General features: G+C 37.0%; 1 protein-coding gene across 6 annotated transcripts in view; it reads left to right on the top strand.

Moving 5' to 3' along the window:
* The first annotated feature begins 779 nt into the window (after nucleotides 1–779).
* Aqp11 (aquaporin 11) overlaps nucleotides 780–19,234 on the top strand; it is a 99,005-nt gene continuing 80,550 nt past the window's right edge. For 2 of the 6 annotated variants that reach the window (XM_078046734.1, XM_078046732.1), the window contains exon 1: nucleotides 780–1,738. In XM_078046734.1, coding sequence (XP_077902860.1) covers nucleotides 1,120–1,738 — 619 coding nt within the window. In that variant the 5' untranslated portion in view covers nucleotides 780–1,119. Of the gene's footprint in view, nucleotides 1,739–8,201; nucleotides 8,569–10,998; nucleotides 11,116–13,551; nucleotides 15,518–19,234 lie in introns of those variants that run through there. The other 4 variants (XM_005323237.4, XM_078046731.1, XM_078046733.1 and 1 more) reach the window with 4 other exon arrangements.

The following is a 19,234-nucleotide window of genomic DNA, read 5'->3' on the forward strand; positions in this document are numbered from 1 at the left end:
TAGACTGGAGGAGGGTAGGGGTGGGACTGTGGGGATGGGAAGGACGGTATAATGGGACGGATATTATTATCCGATATACTTGTATGATTACACTACTGGGGCGACTCTGCACCTGTACAGCCAGAGGAATGAGAAATTGTGCTCTATTTGTGTACAACAAGTCAAAATACATTCTACTGTCATGTATAACTAATTAGAACAACAAATAAAATTTTAAAATGTAAAAATTAACTGTTTTATGTTATTATATTTAAATAATTCATGGCAAATATTATAAACAGATTATACAAATACTATAAATTCAGGGAACATCATTTCTAAGATCCACGACTCAAACTGTGGAAAGAGTGGTGATGGTTGGATAACTGTGAATGTAATTCATGTACTGGATTATATACTTAAAAATGGTTAAAACAAATGGCATATATTCACTTTATCACAATTACAAAATTAAAAAACAAAATTTTGTTAGGCAGGTGAAGCGCCTGCTGCACGCTCCTCCTCGGTTCCGGGCGCTGCGCCTCCCTTCTTAATCTCGGTCGCCCCATTAGTAAAAACGAGGGGGTTGCTGAGATGACCTTTAAGGGGCCTTCCAGGTAGATGTATTAGTCTTCTCAGAGTACCCAAAAAGCTTGAGTTCACATTCCAGAGCACGTGTCGGAGCGCAAAGGGCGCCCTCCTATCTCTGCCGGGCAGGGTCAGGGATCTGGAGGTCTGGTTCTCTCAGGCGCCAGCCACTGCGCGCGTGCGCAATGGCCCTCGGCGCGCGGCGGCCCTCGGCGCCCCGCCCCACCAGCGCACGCTTCCAGTACCAGAGGGAGGCCGAGGAGCTGTGCGTGTTGGGCTCGGCTGACCGTTGGCCTCTCAGCCGACGCTCAAGCACAGCTCCCTCGCCGCCCCTCACCTCCTCTCCTCCCCGGCTCCGGTTCCAACACCTTAACTCCGAGCCGGGGAGGGGGGGAGGATCCCTCCAGCGTGAGGCCCCGGGACCTCCCGCTAGCCTAGAGCCGGCCCTCCCCAGGGGCGTGAGGAGGGGCGGGGCTGCGGACTTAAGACTCAGGCCCTGGGCGGTCTCCTGTCGTTCTGGAGCAAGCCCGCTAGTCATACAGTAAGGGAGTCATGTCGGCGCAGCCGGGGCTCTGGCCCCAGGTCCGGGACACCTGCACCTCTCTGGGGCTTATGTTGTCGATCGTGCTGTTCGTGGGTCTGGGCCGCGTGATTGTTCGGCAGCAGCTGCACAGGCCCCTGGCCCATGCCTTCGCTTTGGAGTTTCTGGCCACCTTCCAGCTCTGCTGCTGCACCCACGAGCTACAACTGCTTAGCGCGCAGGACTCCGCGCACCCCACCTGGACGCTGACGCTAATCTACTTCTTTTCGTTGGTGCATGGCCTGACTCTGGTGGGCACTTCCGGCAATCCGTGCGGCGTGATGATGCAGATGATGCTGGGGGGAATGTCCCCCGAGATGGGTGCAGTGAGGCTGTCGTCTCAGCTAGTTAGTGCTCTGTGCAGCAGGTACTGTGTAAGCGCCCTGTGGAACCTGGGTCTGACCAAGTATCACTTCAGCGAGAGGAACTTGGCTTGCAAGAATCCCATCGATTCCGATTTACCCCAAGCGATCATCACAGAGGCCATCTGCTCCTTTATCTTCCACAGCGCTCTGCTGCAGTTCCAGGAGGTCCGAACCAAGCTTCGTATCCACCTGCTGGCTGCACTCATCACCTTTTTGGCCTACGCAGGTTTGTCATTTCCCATAAAACACTTGGCACATCTGGACTTCTATGATCTGAGGCTCTTAAGTTCTTTACCAAGATACATCCGAAACCCCACACCGCTGTGATGTAAATATTGGTATCCCTCAGCCCTTTTATTCTAACCATTTTGCAACCCATTCTTAACCAACAAGGCTGAGGTCTTTTATTTAGTGTTTTCAAACACACAGAGAAAGGGGCCACCTCTTGTGCTGAAATTTGAGATCCTGTTAGATACTGCCATGGGTTCAAATATCTTAGAAAGGGATTGTTTTAGCGTTAGAGAGGAAAGACAACTTATCAGTTACCTCTTTGATATTGTAGTTTAGATGGTTTCTGACACTCATTGAAAAATGATCCCGGGTCTAAAAAGTTCCTTCCTTTTTAAAGCACAAGGCACATGATTGGTTAGTAGTTAAGAATGGGGAGTAGAAATTCTGTAGTTCCATTTTCTAGTCTTTTTTTTTTTTTTGACAAATTACTTACTCATTTCTTTTTTTTTTTTTTAATTTTTTTTAGTTGTCATGGACCTTTATTTTATTTATTAATATGTCGTGTTGAGAATCAAACCCAATGCCTCACACATGCTAGGCAAGCTCTCTGCCACCAAGCCACAACCCCAGCCCCACTCATTTCTTATTTCTTTAATAATTCGTCTTGAGTTATAAATGAACTTTTAATTGGTCTATCAAGAAAGTTGTGTCTTAAAATTAAAACTTGATTGAAACTAAGGATGCTTAAAAAAATTCATTCATTTATTTAATGTGGTGCAGAGGATGGAACTCAGTGCCTTGCATGTGCTACCAAAGCATTTAGCTAGCACTCATGAGGCCCTGCACACAATCCTCTATGCCCCCATTGCCAAATGATTCCCACAGAATACCTTTACTGGGACCATATCTGAATTACAAAATGTTTTGGAGGCATTAATATAACAAAGGAAATTTATAATAGTCATCTTTCTTCTGCCCATCAAAGTGAAACTTAGAATTAGAAACAAACCTCAAAATAAGGGCTCCTAAATGTGTTTGACTTTATAGGGTAAAAATGAAAGACTTCCCAATCCATATTCCCTTCTTTAGGCATAGTTCCATTTTTTAGTATACACAGATGAAAACAAATGTTCCAGGAGAGAGGGAAGAGCATATGTATAACTGGAGGGTTCATGAATAGTTGCTCATTTATTCAAGTTTTAGGTTTTAGCTAAATCAGAAATATCCACTATGTATGAACTGAACTGTCTATGGTTAAAAAAAAAAATTCTGCTGAGTGTGGCAGCATGTGCTCTGATTCCAGTTACTCAAGAAGCTCAGACAGGAGGATCACAACAAGTTCAAGGCCTGCTTGAGCAATTTGGCAAAACCCTATTTTCTAGTCTCAAAGTAAAATAATTTGAAAAGGTCTAGAGATGTAGTTCAGTGAGGCTCGGTACCAGGGAAAACAAAAAACAGTGACCCCGCCCCCCCAAAAAAGAAAAAGTAGTTACACCACAGTTTAATCTTTTTTTTTTTTAAGAGAGAGTGAGAGAGGAGAGAGAGAGAGAGAGAGAGAGAGAGAGAGAGAGAGAGAGAGAGAGAGAGAATGAGAGAGAGAGAATTTTCAATATTTATTTTTTAGTTCTCAGCAGACACAACATCTTTGTTGGTATGTGGTGCTGAGGATTGAACCCGGGCCGCACGCATGCCAGGCGAGCGCGCTACCGCTTGAGCCACATCCCCAGCCCACAGTTTAATCTTTTACAGTAAAAGATTTTTAAAATAAAACATTGAAGTTGGATCTTTCTCCAACTATGTCCCTCCTCCCTCTGTTGATTATCCTCAAGTTGGTATTCTATTTTATACTTTTAATATAGTTGTGATCATAAATAATTCTGCATATATTTATGTTATAGAGATTTTGATAATATTTGAAGTTTAGATTAATATAAGGAAAACTAGTGGAAGGAGTATGTAAAAGATCAATTTAAGGGATCTAAAACATTGTTCCTTTTTATTGAAATGTGGGAACTAATTAATGGAAGAGGGGGAGAGAATAAAAGGGTTGCTAAAACAGTGGTTTTCAACATTCTTCCTGCATTGGAATGACCTGGGGAGCTTTTAAAATATACCCATTCTGGGTTCAGAGATTAAAATGTAATTGCTCTGGGAAGGCGCCTAGGCAGTGGTATAATTTAATTTAACTTTTTTGGTACCAGGGATTGAACCCAGGGATGTTCTATCACTGAGTCACATCCCCAGCAGTTTTTTCTTATTTTGAGACAGGTTCTCATTAGGTTCTTGCTAGTTGCTGAGGCTGGCTTTGAACCTGCAATCCTTCTGCCTCAGCTTCCCAAACAGCTGGGATTATAGGCATATGCCACTATGCCTGGAAGCAGTGATATATTTTAAAGTTCCCCAGGTGGTTCCTTTCAAAGCCAAGGTTGAAAACCACTGTTCTAAGAATCTAGGCCTGTGTAGTCCAATTCAGAAGCCACTAGCCTCCTGTGGTTATTTAAATGAAGGAAAAATAAAGATTTGAGTTCCTTACTGGCAGTCGGCACATTTCAAGTGTAATGTACTGTAATTAGTGGCTACAGTCTTAGTGCTGGAGAGTGCAGGGGTAAAACCAAATAGAAAAATCACAATCTATGATACTCTTCCTTTCATTTTCTTTTCTGCCAATATAGGACAGATAAGAGTATTCATTGGGTGCTTAGTATAGGCTAAAGCATCTTGCTAGGAAATTTATATGAGTAATCATAGTTAATCCTTACCAAAAGCCATTGATGAATACATTATTTCCATTTTAAGCAAAGTGAGTGGGGCTCAGAAATTAAATGATCATCTCAATTTACACAGCAAGCATGCACACAAACCATGCTTCAAACTGACACTAAAGAACCTACCTAGTTTTATTATCAGCATTCCTATAGTGTGCTCCTCATGAGTTCTAAAAACATACAGTTGAATACAATTGGCTCTAAAAAGGAATAAAGTTCTGACAGATACAATATGAACTTTGAAAATATTTTGTTAAGCCAGACACATTGCACAACGTAATCCCAAGAACTCAGGAGGCTGAGGCAGGAGGATCAAAAGTTGGAAGCAATCTAGTGAGACACAGTCTCAAAAATGAAAAAAACATAAGGCAAGGTGGGGGAACTGGTAGGGTGGTAGGGTGTTTCTGTGTTCAAGTCCCACTAATTCTCTTTTTAAAAATTCTAGTTGGACATGGTGGGGCAATTTAGGAGGCACTAAACAAATCAGTGAGACCCTGTCCCGAAATAAAAAATAAAAAGAGTTGGGGATGTGTCTCAGTAATTAAGTGCCCCTGGGTTCAATCCCCAGTACCAAAAAGTAAAAATAAAGAAATTTTAAAAGTCCAGACACCTCAAAAAGGACAAATATTTTATTACTTCACTACATGAAATAATCCAAAATAGGCAAATTCATAGAATCAGAAAGTAGAATATAGGTTACTAGGACTGAGGAAAAAGATGAAATGGAAACTTATTATTAATGGGTACAGACTTCAGAGTGATAGAAAACTTCTTTTGGATGGAAAACTTCTGGAAAAAAGATAATACTGACAGTAGAACAACATTGTTGAATGTAAAAAACACTGAGTGGCATATTTTATGTATCTTTTACCACAATTAAAAATTTTTAATTACAAAAGGATTTTTATCAAATAAGTCTGGCAAACACTGGATTAAGCAGGTTTCTTTAAATTTTATGATCCCACAGAAACTTACTTTACTATGTTACCACTTTGTTCCAAATAGAATGGACTGTCTTGGGACTAGTTGAGTGTAGGGCCAGGCAAAAGCAAGGCTTTTGTAGGAAGAACAAGAACTTAAAAAGGAAAAGGGAAACAAAGGCAGGAGAAGAGTTGGCTAGATCACACATCATTATAAGTTACTTTGATTTAACTATTTTTTTTTGGGGGGGGGCCAGTTTCTAGGGATTGAACTCAGGGACACTCAACTACTGAGCCACATCCCCAGCCCTATTTTGTACTTTAGAGACAGCATCTTACTGAATTGGTAGCACCTTCCTTTTGCTGAGACTGACTTTGAACTTGCAATCATCCTGCCTCAACCTCCTGAGCCACTGGGATTGTATCTTTTTTAAACTTGTAAAATGGGGCTGGGATGTGGCTCAAGCGGTAGCATGCTTGCCTGGCACGTGTGCGGCCCAGGTTCGATCCTCTGCACCACATACAAACAAGGATGTTGTGTCCGCCGAAAACTAAAAAATAAATATTAGAAAAAGATTCTCTCTCTCTCTCTTAAAAAAAAAATAAACTTGTAAAATACCACAAGTACAGATTTGACAAAATTGCATGCTGGGAGACTTCTACTTGGGCCTTGAAGGCACTCAGGATTCATGAATTTAGGTCATGTCAAAATGACTGATGATGTATTTTAAGATTCAGAACAGAACTGCCTAGCAGCCTAGCACATAGGTTTCTAGGATTGTGTATTTATTGATTTAGCATTCTGAATTTATTTTTTGTAGTGCTGAGGATTCAACCCCTGGCTTTGCATATACTAAGCAAATGCTCTACCACTCAGCCAGCCCAGCAGTCAGAATTTTTATGTGCAGGTGAGGGCCATTGTTGTCATTACCACTTATGTAGTTATCGGCTTCCCTAATAAAATAAAATTTAAAAAAAAGAAAAAGAAAGAAAAAGCTTGGTGAGAACATATTAAAAAATATAAGCTTTTTTTTTTTTTTTTTTTTTAAATGGGGTCTTGCTATTATGCTGTCCAGGTTGATCTTAAGCTCCTGGGCTCAAGTGATCCTCTTACTTCAGCCTCCCAGATAGCTGGGACTTCAGACAGGTGTGTGCTGCTACACTTGGCTCTTAAAATTATAAATTATTATTTCAGATTTCAAGAAATTCTTCCTTAATTTATATTTTTAGTTCAATAAACAGGGTGAGAAAAAATGCATTCATTTCTGTACATAATTAGATATTGAAAAAATGTTATTTTACACATGTAAGTTGTCTTTATTACTGCACCTGTTTTTTGTTTATAGAATTTAAAATTATTTACACTGTTTTCTGACATAGTACCTATCCTCATCTACCAGAAAGTAAGGTTTAAGTACAGAAACAACATTTGTTTTATTTTTCATACTGTAGAACTAGGACTTAGGATAGTATAATCTGGTACAAAGTGAACAGTTGAAATAATCTTTAGAGTAAATGAGTGAACTAGCAAATAGTTTGTTCAATAAAAAAAAGACTACATAGATAAAATACATATTTGGGCATTCCATATTTTATGTCCATGGCTTCCAATAAAAGTCTAATAAATTGTTTTAAGAAATTGTAGTATTTTTACTTCACTCCATTACTCCATGCAGGATTTTTGGTATCCTTCTAAGTCTTTTAAATGAGAAGGGAACTAAATCCTTACGTACTTTCCCTCTAATATAATAACTATATGAAATAGTTTCCAAATAAAACTAACTTATGACCCCAGTATAATATAGTGGTCAAGCATACAGGTTTAGAGTTGGTCTGTGTTCTTATGCCAGATACTTAATTTAGTCTCAGTTTGTTCATCTTTAAAATGAAGAATAATATGTCAAGAGTATGAGTCTGGGCTCGGTGGCCCATGCTTATAATCCCAGGCTGAGGCAGGAAGATTGCTAGCTCAGTCAGCCTCAGCAACTTAATGAGGCCCTACGCAAATCAATGAGACCTGTCTCTAAATAAAATATTAAAAAAAGGGCTGGGGATGTGGCTCAGTGGGTAAGCAATCCCTGGTACCAAAAAAAAATTAAATAAATAAAAACGAATATTATTTATATTCTTAGCACAATACATGGCATTTACTACTAATTTGTCACAGGCTTCCAGTCTAAGTTCATCATTGTTGCATAATTAATATTTTTGTTGGTATAAGTTCAGGAAAGTGTAGTCTTTACAACTTTTATATTGAAAGTTAACTTAATTGCAAATAAGTCAATTTTTTGGTATACAAATCCCCAGGTGCTCCCCACAATCTCTGAAACAGTTCAGTATCATTCTTCCATGTCTATAATAACTAGTCTTAAAAGAGCTACCAAGTTTAAGTTGTAAATTAGCATATCTGTGAGCCAGTAGTAAAAACTGGAGTGTCTAGAGCATTTGCTCAATATAACAGGAGGCAGAGACCACATTCAGGGAAAGCAGTCTTGTCATTAAAAAGGTATTTTCAGTTCTGGATGATGTTTTATCATGGTCTTTGCTCTGATTACAAGCTGATCAAATAACTTCTGGTGATAGATTTGGCCTTCCAGGGGGCATTTACCAGGAAATGAGTGCCCTGGAGAAGGAAGACAAATATTTTGGTTACTGGAAAGGGCTAGCTTCCATTATAAATTAGTAAATTTATGTCCATGGCTTCCAATATAAGTGACCTTCTGGCTTATACATGAGTTTTATGTGATTTTTAACTAGTATCCTTCTGTTACAGAGAATTTGATTCCTCTCAGGAACATTGAGAAACATTAGTGCCTACAATTGCCAGATTTGAGACCTCACCTTTGGATATGTTGATTTCATAAGCTATAGTGACCTCTAAAATTCTGCTGGATCTCTTGGTTATAACTCTCTCTTGGTGATAACTATATCATCTCCCCTACAAATGTCAATGAATAGTAACCTATTTGCTAAAGCCACTTTCTGATAGTTCTGTGTCTGCTGATTTTTTATAAAAAACTATTAAAACACTGAAGTGCTTTTGACTGCCATCCTCCATGTCTGTCCCTCCTTTTCTACCGTCTCTTTCCATCATTTAATCCTTCTTTGTGTTGTGTGTATTATGTCCTTCTAAAGCTTTTTAAGTGCATTTATTATAGATATAATCTATGAAACATTGTATATTATTATGTATGTGTTCATATTATCATAAAAAGTATCATACCTTTCTTCAGTCTACTTTTTTTGGTGGTTTGTTCAATGGAGATCTATGTCAGTAGGGAGATTTCTCTCATTATTTCAAAATGCTTTATGATATCCTAAAGTAATAATAAGCTTATTTAGCAATTTTTCTGTGAATAGATATTTAGGTTTTCTCCAGTTCCCAGTTCTTTGCTATTATAAATAATCAACCTTGAATATATCTTCTTGTACCAAGTACCAGTGTTTCTCTAGGTTTTCAACTGGGGAGGATTTTGTCCCCAGAGGACATTTGGGTTGATACAGTGTGGGGAGAAGAGAGTGCTACTAGCATCTACTGGGTAGGGTCTGGGGATGCCACTAAACATCTTACAGTACACAGGACAGACCCTCACAACAAAAGAATTATCCAGTAAAACAGCAAAGCCTATGCCACATTTGGGGCTTTTGTTGACACAGAATCCATACCTGATATGGATTTCTGTATGTTTAAACTATTGCTATGTAACAAACAATCCCATAACTTAAAATAACAATTTATTACTTTTCACAGTTCTCTGGATTAGTTGGCCAAATCCCATGGCATCACTCATGCAGCTACATTCACCATATGGACAGTGATGGAGCTGGAAAAGCCTAGGGACCCTCACGTGTGGCAGCTGGTGCTGTCATCTGGGTTGCCTTGGTTCCCATCCATGTGGCCCAGACCAGTTTACTTCAGGGTATTGTTCTGAGAGCGAAAAAATAGAGGCCGATGGGCTTACCTGGAATTCACACAGCACCATCCCTGCCACATTCAGAATTCTGCTGCATTCTGTCAACCAAAGTTGCAAAGCCAGTCCCTATTCAAGAGAAGGGGAAATAGAATACCCCTTAGGGGGAGGAGCAGCTTCTACCAAGTCACACTGAACAGAACTGGTAAGGTAGAAGATAAGGAAGTGAAACAGTTCAAGTTTTTAGGGTGGTGTGATTATCATGTTTATCTTAGCCCTAAGAAAAAGTCTTCAGTATACCATGACCTACAGCTCTGAAGTAAACTAGTTATGAGGGCATTGGCTCACTTAGTCTATTTATGCTTTAGGAAGTCACTGATCATTGATGTTAACTCATATTATATTATAAAGATGGTGAGTTTTTTTCTATCCATGGTATCTGGTACACAGGATTTTTTTTTTTTTTTTTTTTTGCAGGGTGGTGGTAGTGTAGAATTGAACTGAAATGATCAGCTATAATTCTGTTAAGCCTTGGCAGTTGCAGGTTTAACATTCCAGGATGTGACTGTTCAAGAATAATTCTGAAGGCCCATGAGGTGATGTCAGTATCATCATTGCTGAGGTTAAAAACCAAAAAACAAACAAACAAACAAACAAACAAAAACCCACCCCGACTCATTAGGCTAGTGTGCTAACAAAAACTCTTAGCCAACTAGTGAGCTTCATCTAGTGTTTAGTAGTTTGATCTCAGCCTAGCTTCTATGTTCTCAGACTATCAATAGTGATATCTCGTTAGTGAAACCTTATGAAAAGATCACCTTATTTTTTCAACATCCATTTTCAAAGTTTTATTGCAAAAAAGAAAAAAACACTATGAACATGGAGAGTACTCCCAAAAATAGAATTGCAAAAATTCCAAATCACTAATTGAAAGGGTCACTTAACTTAAATAATTTTACTTTTCTGAATGCTATGAAGACAGGCTCTAGTAGTATATGTCAACATAAAACATGTAAAAGTCTCAGGATCTCTGTGGCTGAGTGAAGAGGCAGATGTGTGCATCTAAGCCTTCATCTGTAAGAACTACCAGCAGTGCCAGTCTTAGGGATGCTCTTACATTTGTATAACCATTTTATTGAGATGTACCATTCACGGTGACTTCTTAAGGACTCTTCTGACAAGAAAAAATGGAAGAGATGATATTTTGGTCTATTTTTACTTTTTGTTTTCAATACAAAAGGTATGCTTATGCCCAAGAGGACCCTGGGATAGTATATCCATTTTTTAATTGTATTTTCACTTTATTATTTTTCACGCATTGAAACTGATAAATGGGAAGAATGGCCAAATCTCCTATCTCATAAAAACTATAGGAACTTATAATAATAGAGCTTTCAGTGTTCATTTTATAGTAAAGGCAGAGCACCAGGTTTAAACTCTTGATGTCCTTTGTCTTTTTTTTTTTTTTACTTGGCATATTATAATCCATAATCTATTACACTTTATAATATGCCACTTGATTCTGCAAAGGAGAATCATAGAGTAAGTCTACTTAAATATCTAAAGTAAAATAGTTACATTTAATAACCTATTTCTTTCTAGATTCAAGAAAATGTAAGATACATTGTTTGGAATCTCTTTGCTTAAAATGTATTACAGGAGGAAGTATAACAGGAGCTGTATTTAATCCAGCATTGGCACTTTCACTTCATTTCATGTGTTTTGATGAAGCTTTCCCTCAATTTTTTATAGTGTATTGGCTGGCTCCTTCTGTAGGTAAGCATATCTTTAATATGTCTGAAAGATTAGGATATTTTAAAATACGATATGAAATGCTGCTGTTACATGTCAATTTCCAAAGTCAGAATAGGCACAAAAAGGAAAAGGAAAAAGGAAGTTAAAATGTTTGAGATAAATGTCATTTAACTCATTTTGCAGAAGGGCATCTCATGAAACAATGAATAACTATAGTAAGTATGGTTTTAAAATTATTCACAAATTCAGCTAGGTGCAGTGGTACATACCTGTAGTCCCAGTGGCTCGGGAGGCTGAGGCTGGAAGACTGAAATTTTGAGACCAGCCTCAGCAATTTAGCAAGGCCTGAAGCAACTTAGAGAGACCATGTCTCAAAATAAAAAAATAAAAAGGGCTGGGGATATGGAGATATAGCTCAGTGGTCAAGCACCTCTGGTTTTAAACACTGGTATAAAAAAAAAATCACAAGTTCCATTCTTGTTATTTCTTTGGGGTTCAGATATACAAAAGTCTTCTATAAAGAGGAATCAAAGAACACAAAAATACCATACAATTACTCTACTCATAATATGCATTTCTTATAATGAATAAGAGGATGTCAAGCCCTCCATTAATTCACTTTTTGTTCAGTTAGCATTTTTTGTTTCTTATTGCTGATTTTCTGTTTTATTTCTAAAAAAAAAAAAAAAAAGGCACATGTAGAAGGGAACATTGTCTCCACACATACGTTTGAATAGCCTCATGTTTTTATTCCTCTCGTTCACTTCCCATTCCTTTATTTCACATTTGCTATCTACCATGCTTAGTAATATCTATAGGTACAAACTTAAATATCAGAGAAAAATCTGCATTTAAAAAGGCTAGTGATAGTTTTGTTTCCCCCCTCATTTTATAAATTGTGTTTGTAGTGTTTTCCAATAACTTCTTATAGGCAGGGGCATATGCCTATAATTCCAGTTATAGAGGAGGTGGAGGTAGGAGGATTGCAAGTTTGATGAAAACCTGGGCAATTTAGCAAGCCCTGTCTCAAAATAAAAAATAAAGAAGGGGTGTTTTCCAGGCTGGGATTGTATCTCAGTGGTAGAATGCCCCAGGGTTCAAGCCCTAGCACTCCCTGCCCCCCACCAAAAAAAAAAAAAAAGTTTAAACAGGTATGTGCCACCATGCCTGGCTGGTGATAGTTTTTATATGAAAAAATTCCCCCAATGTTTTATTTGAAACCAACATATATTCTTTAATATATCAATTTAACATATTTGTTAGTGTGCTCCAACTACTTTTACTGTAGGCCCATGATGCAAAATATTATTTCATATACTACTTGAAATAACATTTAAAAGGTCTTTCCAGAAGAATTTTAAAAGAAAAAAATCTGAAGTAATAATGTTCTCTGCAAAGGGACCTTGATTTTTTTCCCTTAAAACAGGCTTTCCAACTCAAAGCACTTTTAAAAAATCATTTTCATTATAGAGGACACAATATCTTTATTTTTGTTTTTATGTGGTGCTGAAGATCGAACCCAGTATCTCACACGTGCAAGGCAAGCACTCTACTTCTGAGCCACAACACCAGCCCCAACTCAAAGCACTTAATGACTTCTTCCCAGAAGAGCATATAATAGGAAAAACTCTCATGATAGAAAAGAAAGGAAAAGTAATTCGCCACCTTTTGCAGACCAGAGTGGGAGAGTGAAGAAAGGGACTACATTCTCAAGTTTGTATAGTCCAAATAGGAAGATAACACATTTTTTTGTGGCTCTTATCAAAACATTTTAAAGACACACTTACTTCAAAACTATTGAAACACCAAATTAAAAAATATATAAATGTTCACAAGGAATCTCTTCTAATCAGAATCAAATTTTCTGTAATTATGTATGGCCCTATTTAGACTGTTGAAAATAAAGATTCTTCCTAAGCTGTCCTAAAAAAGAACCCTAGCTTTTCTCTTAGACCCAACATAAAATTTCTGTTGGAGTTTTTGGTTTAGAAACTCATGTTTCTATACTGAGGTTTATGAATGAAAAACAAGATATCCTTCAATGAATGTGGGTAGAATACATATGTAAATAAATATACACATTTAGAAAAATTCTAAAATATTTTAGAATACTAAATTCAAGCTTGCCATTGAATTTTGTCATATATTAAAGTTGTATACTCACTGGAAATAAATGGATCCAGATGAAAAATAAGGTGTCTATCTTCTTCTTTCCTTTTTTAAAAAATATTTTTAGTTGTAAATGGACAATACCTTTATTTTGTTTATTTAGTTTTTATGTGGTGCTGGGGACCAAACCCAGTGCCTCACACTTGCTAGGCAAGTGCTCTACCACTGAGCTACAATCCCAGCTCCTCAACCCCTTTAAAAAAAAAATTTGTTATTAGTGATTGAACCTAGAGGCACTCTTACCACTGAGCCACATCTCAACCTTTTTTATATTTTACTTTGAGATAGGTTCTCACTAAGTCGCTGAGGCTGGCCTCAAACCTGTGATCCTCTTACTTCAGCCTCAAGTTACTAGGATTACAGGCAAGTGCCACCATGCCCAATTTCTTTTCCTTTTTTTAAAAAAATATTTTTATTTGTAGATGGACACAGTACCTTTATTTTACTTTTTTTTTTTTTTTTATGTGGTGCTAAGGAGCAAACCCAGTGCCTCACATGTGCTAGGCAAGTGCTCTACCACTGAACTACAGCCCCAGCCCCTTCTTGACTCACAGGGAGCAAACTATTCTTGGGAGCCACAGTTTAAATGTCTTTCTTGATTCTCATCACAGCAGAGATATTATAATTTCTCTAATGGCCTCCATCATCTTCCCAAATGAAAAATATTAGAAACGTGACTAAGAATGTATACAAGGGGCTGAGGCTGTGGTTCAGCGGCAGTGCACTTGCCTGGCATGTGTGAGGCATTGGGTTCGACTCTCAGCACCGTGTATGAATAAATAAAATAAAGATCTCTCAGCAACTAAAAAATATATATATATAAAAGAATGTATACAGGACTATTTTCTAGTTTTTACATTTCATACAATAAAAATTGGCCAGTTCTATGTGCTTCTATGAAACTGCAGTTCCATTTTTGGAAAACATTTTAAATGTCATGTCTTATTTTTTAGCTTTGACTCTATAAAGAATTGACAAAATGTGTATCAATTAACATATGGATCATATCTGATTCCTTTTCATTTGAAGACTTTGGTTGCAGACTCATCTTTTAAAAATATGTTAAGATATCGAAATACTAGCCAAGTCTTAAGGTTTTTTTTTTATTGCCAAACAAGAATAAGATAATTTCAAATTTGCCTGTGACAAAACTAATTTTTAATCTAATTATAAGCTATCTACAGTTTAAAGTCTAAATATAGTAGGATTTTTAAAAACTGAAGAATTCCCTTTTAAGATAGCAATTTGAATTTTGTATACTCAATTGGGTCCCTCTCCTCCCTGTTTCACATTGAAGCAAAGACTATGTGCTAGATTTATCTAGTGTAACCTCAAAAGACTTTTAGGACTAGGGGGTAGCTCAGTGGTAAAGTGCTTGTCTAGCATGCACAGTATCCTAAATTTGATCCCCAGCACCGCAAAAACAAATAAGCAAACTTAAAAAAAAATTATATTTAAAAATTAGGCATTGACTGAAATTTTGCTTAAGTATTTTACTTGATAAATCTCTAAAAGCTATTAGTATATAAGACTGATGAGGGAAAAAAGAAGCGAGAAAGTAAATATGATATACTGTTCTTATTTGAGCATTCCAGGTGAGAACCTGGCGTACTTTCAGTTGCTTTATTCCCTGGGTACAACCCTGGGGCATGAAGGACTGTTGCCATTTTAGAGGTGCAGCTGAGGAGCCAAGTCCAGACTTTTCCAGCAAGTCAGTAAGGGAGCCAGAACTAAAACTATTAATGTTTGGGTTTTGTTTATCCTTTGAATTCACTATTTAGATCCTACTGGTTTTATCAAGTACATACTGTTTTTAAGTATTTGTGGTTGAAGAAAAATATGAGAATATTAGTTTAAATGTATACTCAATTAGGGACTGATATTCCTTTAAGATTGTTTTGTTTTTATTTTACCTTATTTTGTCTTTCAGGTATATTGTTGATGATTTTAATGTTCAGCTTTTTCCTTCCATGGCTGCATAACAACAATACAAAAAAGGAATAACTATTCCAAAAGACTCAGACTAAGTTAAAAGACAGTCAAGCTGGATGTGCTAAACACTGGTACACTGGATTTGTCAATGTTTTAACTTCCTTTGAGGAAGCTGTCTTAAGTTTTCATCACTGGGACTTAAAAAAAAAAATTACTGTGAAAACGAGGTATCCTGTATTTCTCAGTTAAGACTTGTTCTTTTGAGTGATGTATTAAATGCTGCTAGAAAAGACTCATTCATTAAACCTCACATAAATCTCAAGTGATAATTATTAACTTAGAAGAAGATCAAATGAGTACAAAGTTGAGAAGTAGAGAGAAGGTGATAGTAGGATGAAAGAAATTGTATCAGTTGTTGCTCGAATGAACAGGGTTCTTAACCAAAGAATAAACAGTCTAGCTTACAGGACTGGAGAGAAGATACTTTCCAGTGACTACCTCACACAGTGATACCATCAATGGTATCATCTTCCAATAGGAAAATTGCTTTTGGAAGATTATATATCCATTCATTCTCAAGGGGTTTCCTAAATTTTAAATATATTCTAATATCTAAAATATGTTCTCTAAGTAGATGATCTCACTAACTTCAGGCAAGTTGTATTATAGAATTAAAAACTCACAGGAAGGTGCGATTAAAGCTATCCACCTTGGAATGTACCTTACACCTACCAGGTGAAATAGGTACATGTATTTTTAATCTTTATTGTACAGATAAGGAAACTAAACTTAGATGGGTTTATAGTTTACCACTCTGTCCAAGGTCACATAGAGCCAAATACTATCTTTACACTTTTACTTCAATCCAAAAACAATGCTCTGACATCTGCCATCCTTGTGACACAAGGAAAATTGAGCGTTTTGAAGAATCATTAAATGCAGGAATCAATTAGTATTTTTGAGGTTTAAAGAACCTTCAACTTTTCTCTATTGGAAGTCTTATTGTCTGAGATTGAATTTTCATTAAACGTTCAGATCATAAAAGATTAGTGTTTCTCTTCAAAGGCAATTCAGTTAGAATTCAAAGTTAAAAAAAATATGGTGAGATATGATCTGAGAAATAATCAATTAACAAGTACATGATAAATTGCCAGGTAATTTAAGTGCTGAGCTCAGCCTATAGTTGTAGACTGAATGGTGGCAGCTTGTCTACCTAACAGGCAGCTGGTTTGAAGATTAGTTCGTCTCTTTAACTTAGAAAAATATATCCCATAGTAATACTTCAAAAAGCAGAGGTCACCAAAATGTGACTGCATAGGTAAAGGTGTCACTGATTTGTTTTACTGGGCCTGCAAAATATTTAAAATAGAGTCAATATTTTAAGTCTTTTTCACATAAAAATCCATAGTTCCAGCTTGTTTTGCAAAATTTAGATGATCTTACAATACTAGGCCTGAATTCTGCCAGGGCAACACTACTAAATAATGTTTTTTTCCTTTTAACAGCCCCTTGTCTTCCAAACATGAAGCTGTGTCACTGTTTCATGGCTATTTTTCTTACAGAAATAGTTCTTTTTATTCATGTTGCTTACATGAAGACTATAGTTTAAGAAAAATGAGTACTAATTGTGAAAATAGCCCTCTGAACTTCACATCAGATTGAATTTGTGACTTCTGATAACCCTGCTTCTTCTGCAATCTTCTCAAATGGTGGCTACTTTCCCACACTCTCACACCATTGGGCCTAGAGGTGTTCCTTGTCCTTATTGCTACTTCCCATTCATTCTCCTCTACTTCTTCCCTTAAAAACAGGTCATCAACTACCTGGGTACTTGTCACAGTTAAGCATTATATAGTTCCCTTAAGTCTCCCTTGTTCCAAAGGTCTGAGTTCCTGTCATCTTTTCCATAACACTACTCCAGTTATTTTTTGGCAACTAATACCACAGACAGGATCCTTTCCATGTCTTTGGGGGCAAACCCCATTTGTTGGTTCCCTCCCCTTTAATAATCTTGTCTTTTACTCTGCTCAGCTTATATATAGCTTCAGGCTTAAAATTTATGATCTCAAACACCCCACTTTCCCCCTGTAACTCCTTTCCAGCTCACTCACCCTAGTACCCTGTCTCTAGTGATCCCCTGACTACCATAGGGAACTTCTGCCCACTGATAACTTTTCACATTTCTTATCCCTCTCAAGTACTGTCTTCTACTTAAGCAACGTAAATTACTTGGGCAATCATCACAAACATGCTTGCACATACCTGACTTAACCACAACTTGATTAAATGCAATGGTCTGCTTATTCGCACTCATGCAATAGAACATAACCAGAATTTGCTGTGTATGTGTGTGTGTTTAAGGATTTGAGGTTGCTGTCTGTAAGCAGCTGTACATGTTTTTACAAGCCAGCATCTAAGCATCTTCCTGGTTTGGGGTAATCTACCACTGTGAGAATCTGGACAGGGCAGTGTCATTTGTTTAAAAGCTTAAAGTGGCCAGATACTCCATCTGTCCCTTGCAACTAAGGGACATAGTGCCATCCAGAACTTTTAATCTTGAGTGTACTGACTCAAAGACATAGAGACAATAAAGAAATTAGTCTGATAGCAGCAGGGGAATTAAAACATCTTATGTAACCACTCCTAGGCCCTAACCTTTATGAACCTTAATTATTTTAGCTTTCTTGTCTATTTTGTAAGCTAGAACATAGCTTTCCAATATTTACTTTTTCCTTAATTAGCTAGTACTTGGATTAATAGCCAAAATTTGGGTGGACACAAGATTGTAATTTCATGAAAATTACTGCACTATCTTCATATTCAAAATGTTTACTATTTGAAGTTTAATGGGAATTGTTTTTGCTTTCTTCATAATGCTTTGAGCTATTTATTGCTGCTCTTAATAAGCCTGATACAACCACTCCAGTTGTCTTTATTAGCTTATTCAATGCTTATAAACCAGAAACTCCGGTACATTAGATCTGTTTATAAAGCAGGAGACTTGCCCGAAGGGTCTATGAATAATTGCATAGATTTCATGACATCTATTTTAATTGCTCAATGGAATTTTAAATTTCAAGTTTCTCAAATATATTCTAAGTGGTGGATGAATTTTACAGTTTTTCTTATTGGTCATAATTAACATTTAGTGATCTATTTTTTTAGGCACTGTTGTCCTAAGTGCTTAGTATGCATTAGTGATTCATATAATCTCTAAAAATCCACTCCCCCCAAAATCCTAGCCAGACATAGTGGCACATCTGTAATTCCAGTGACTTGGAAGGCTAAGGAGGATCACAAGTTTGAGGCAGCCTCAGTAACTAAATGAGACACTGTCTCAATAAAATACATAAAGGACTGAGGATGTGGCTCAGTGGTAGAGCACTCCTGGGTTCAATTCCTAGTACATACAAACAAATGTCTGCATATACTGTATATTAGCCTTACCCCCAAGTCATATATTTTTAAATTATTTTTATCTTTAAAAATTAAGATTAAAATATTCTAACCAAGTTTAATTCTTCAATTTAAGTTTTTCTGACTTCTCATTTGAAATTAGGAAGTCCCCAATTCAGCCTTATAAATTCTTAGATACTGGTTTTATTTCTGTATATATGAAGAGATTGAAATATTAGTGTAAATATGTTCCATCTCCTCAGTAATGTGATGGCAATAATTCTATTCTAGAAATTCTTTAAAAATAGGATTACATGAGTATTAGCTATACAGCAGTAAGTGGATCAAAATTCTGTAGATAAGGGGCCGGGGTTTTGGCTCAGTGGCAGAGCGCTTCCGTAGCATGTGTGAGGCACTGGGTTTGATTCTCATCACCACATATAAATAAATAAAATAAAGGTCCATTTATAATTTTAAAAATTCCATAGATAATCTAGTTTTAAATATTTATTATCTCTGAATCTTCACTAATCACACCTGTTTTCTAAAAGTAAAGGACTATACACTATAATCATCAGTGCATAAACTCTCACCTTCACCAATACTGAGAAAGACCCTAATACCATCTCAAAATATGTAACTC

The sequence above is a fragment of the Ictidomys tridecemlineatus genome, chromosome 4 (genome assembly GCF_052094955.1).
Source record: "Ictidomys tridecemlineatus isolate mIctTri1 chromosome 4, mIctTri1.hap1, whole genome shotgun sequence".
Taxonomy (NCBI): domain Eukaryota; kingdom Metazoa; phylum Chordata; class Mammalia; order Rodentia; family Sciuridae; genus Ictidomys; species Ictidomys tridecemlineatus.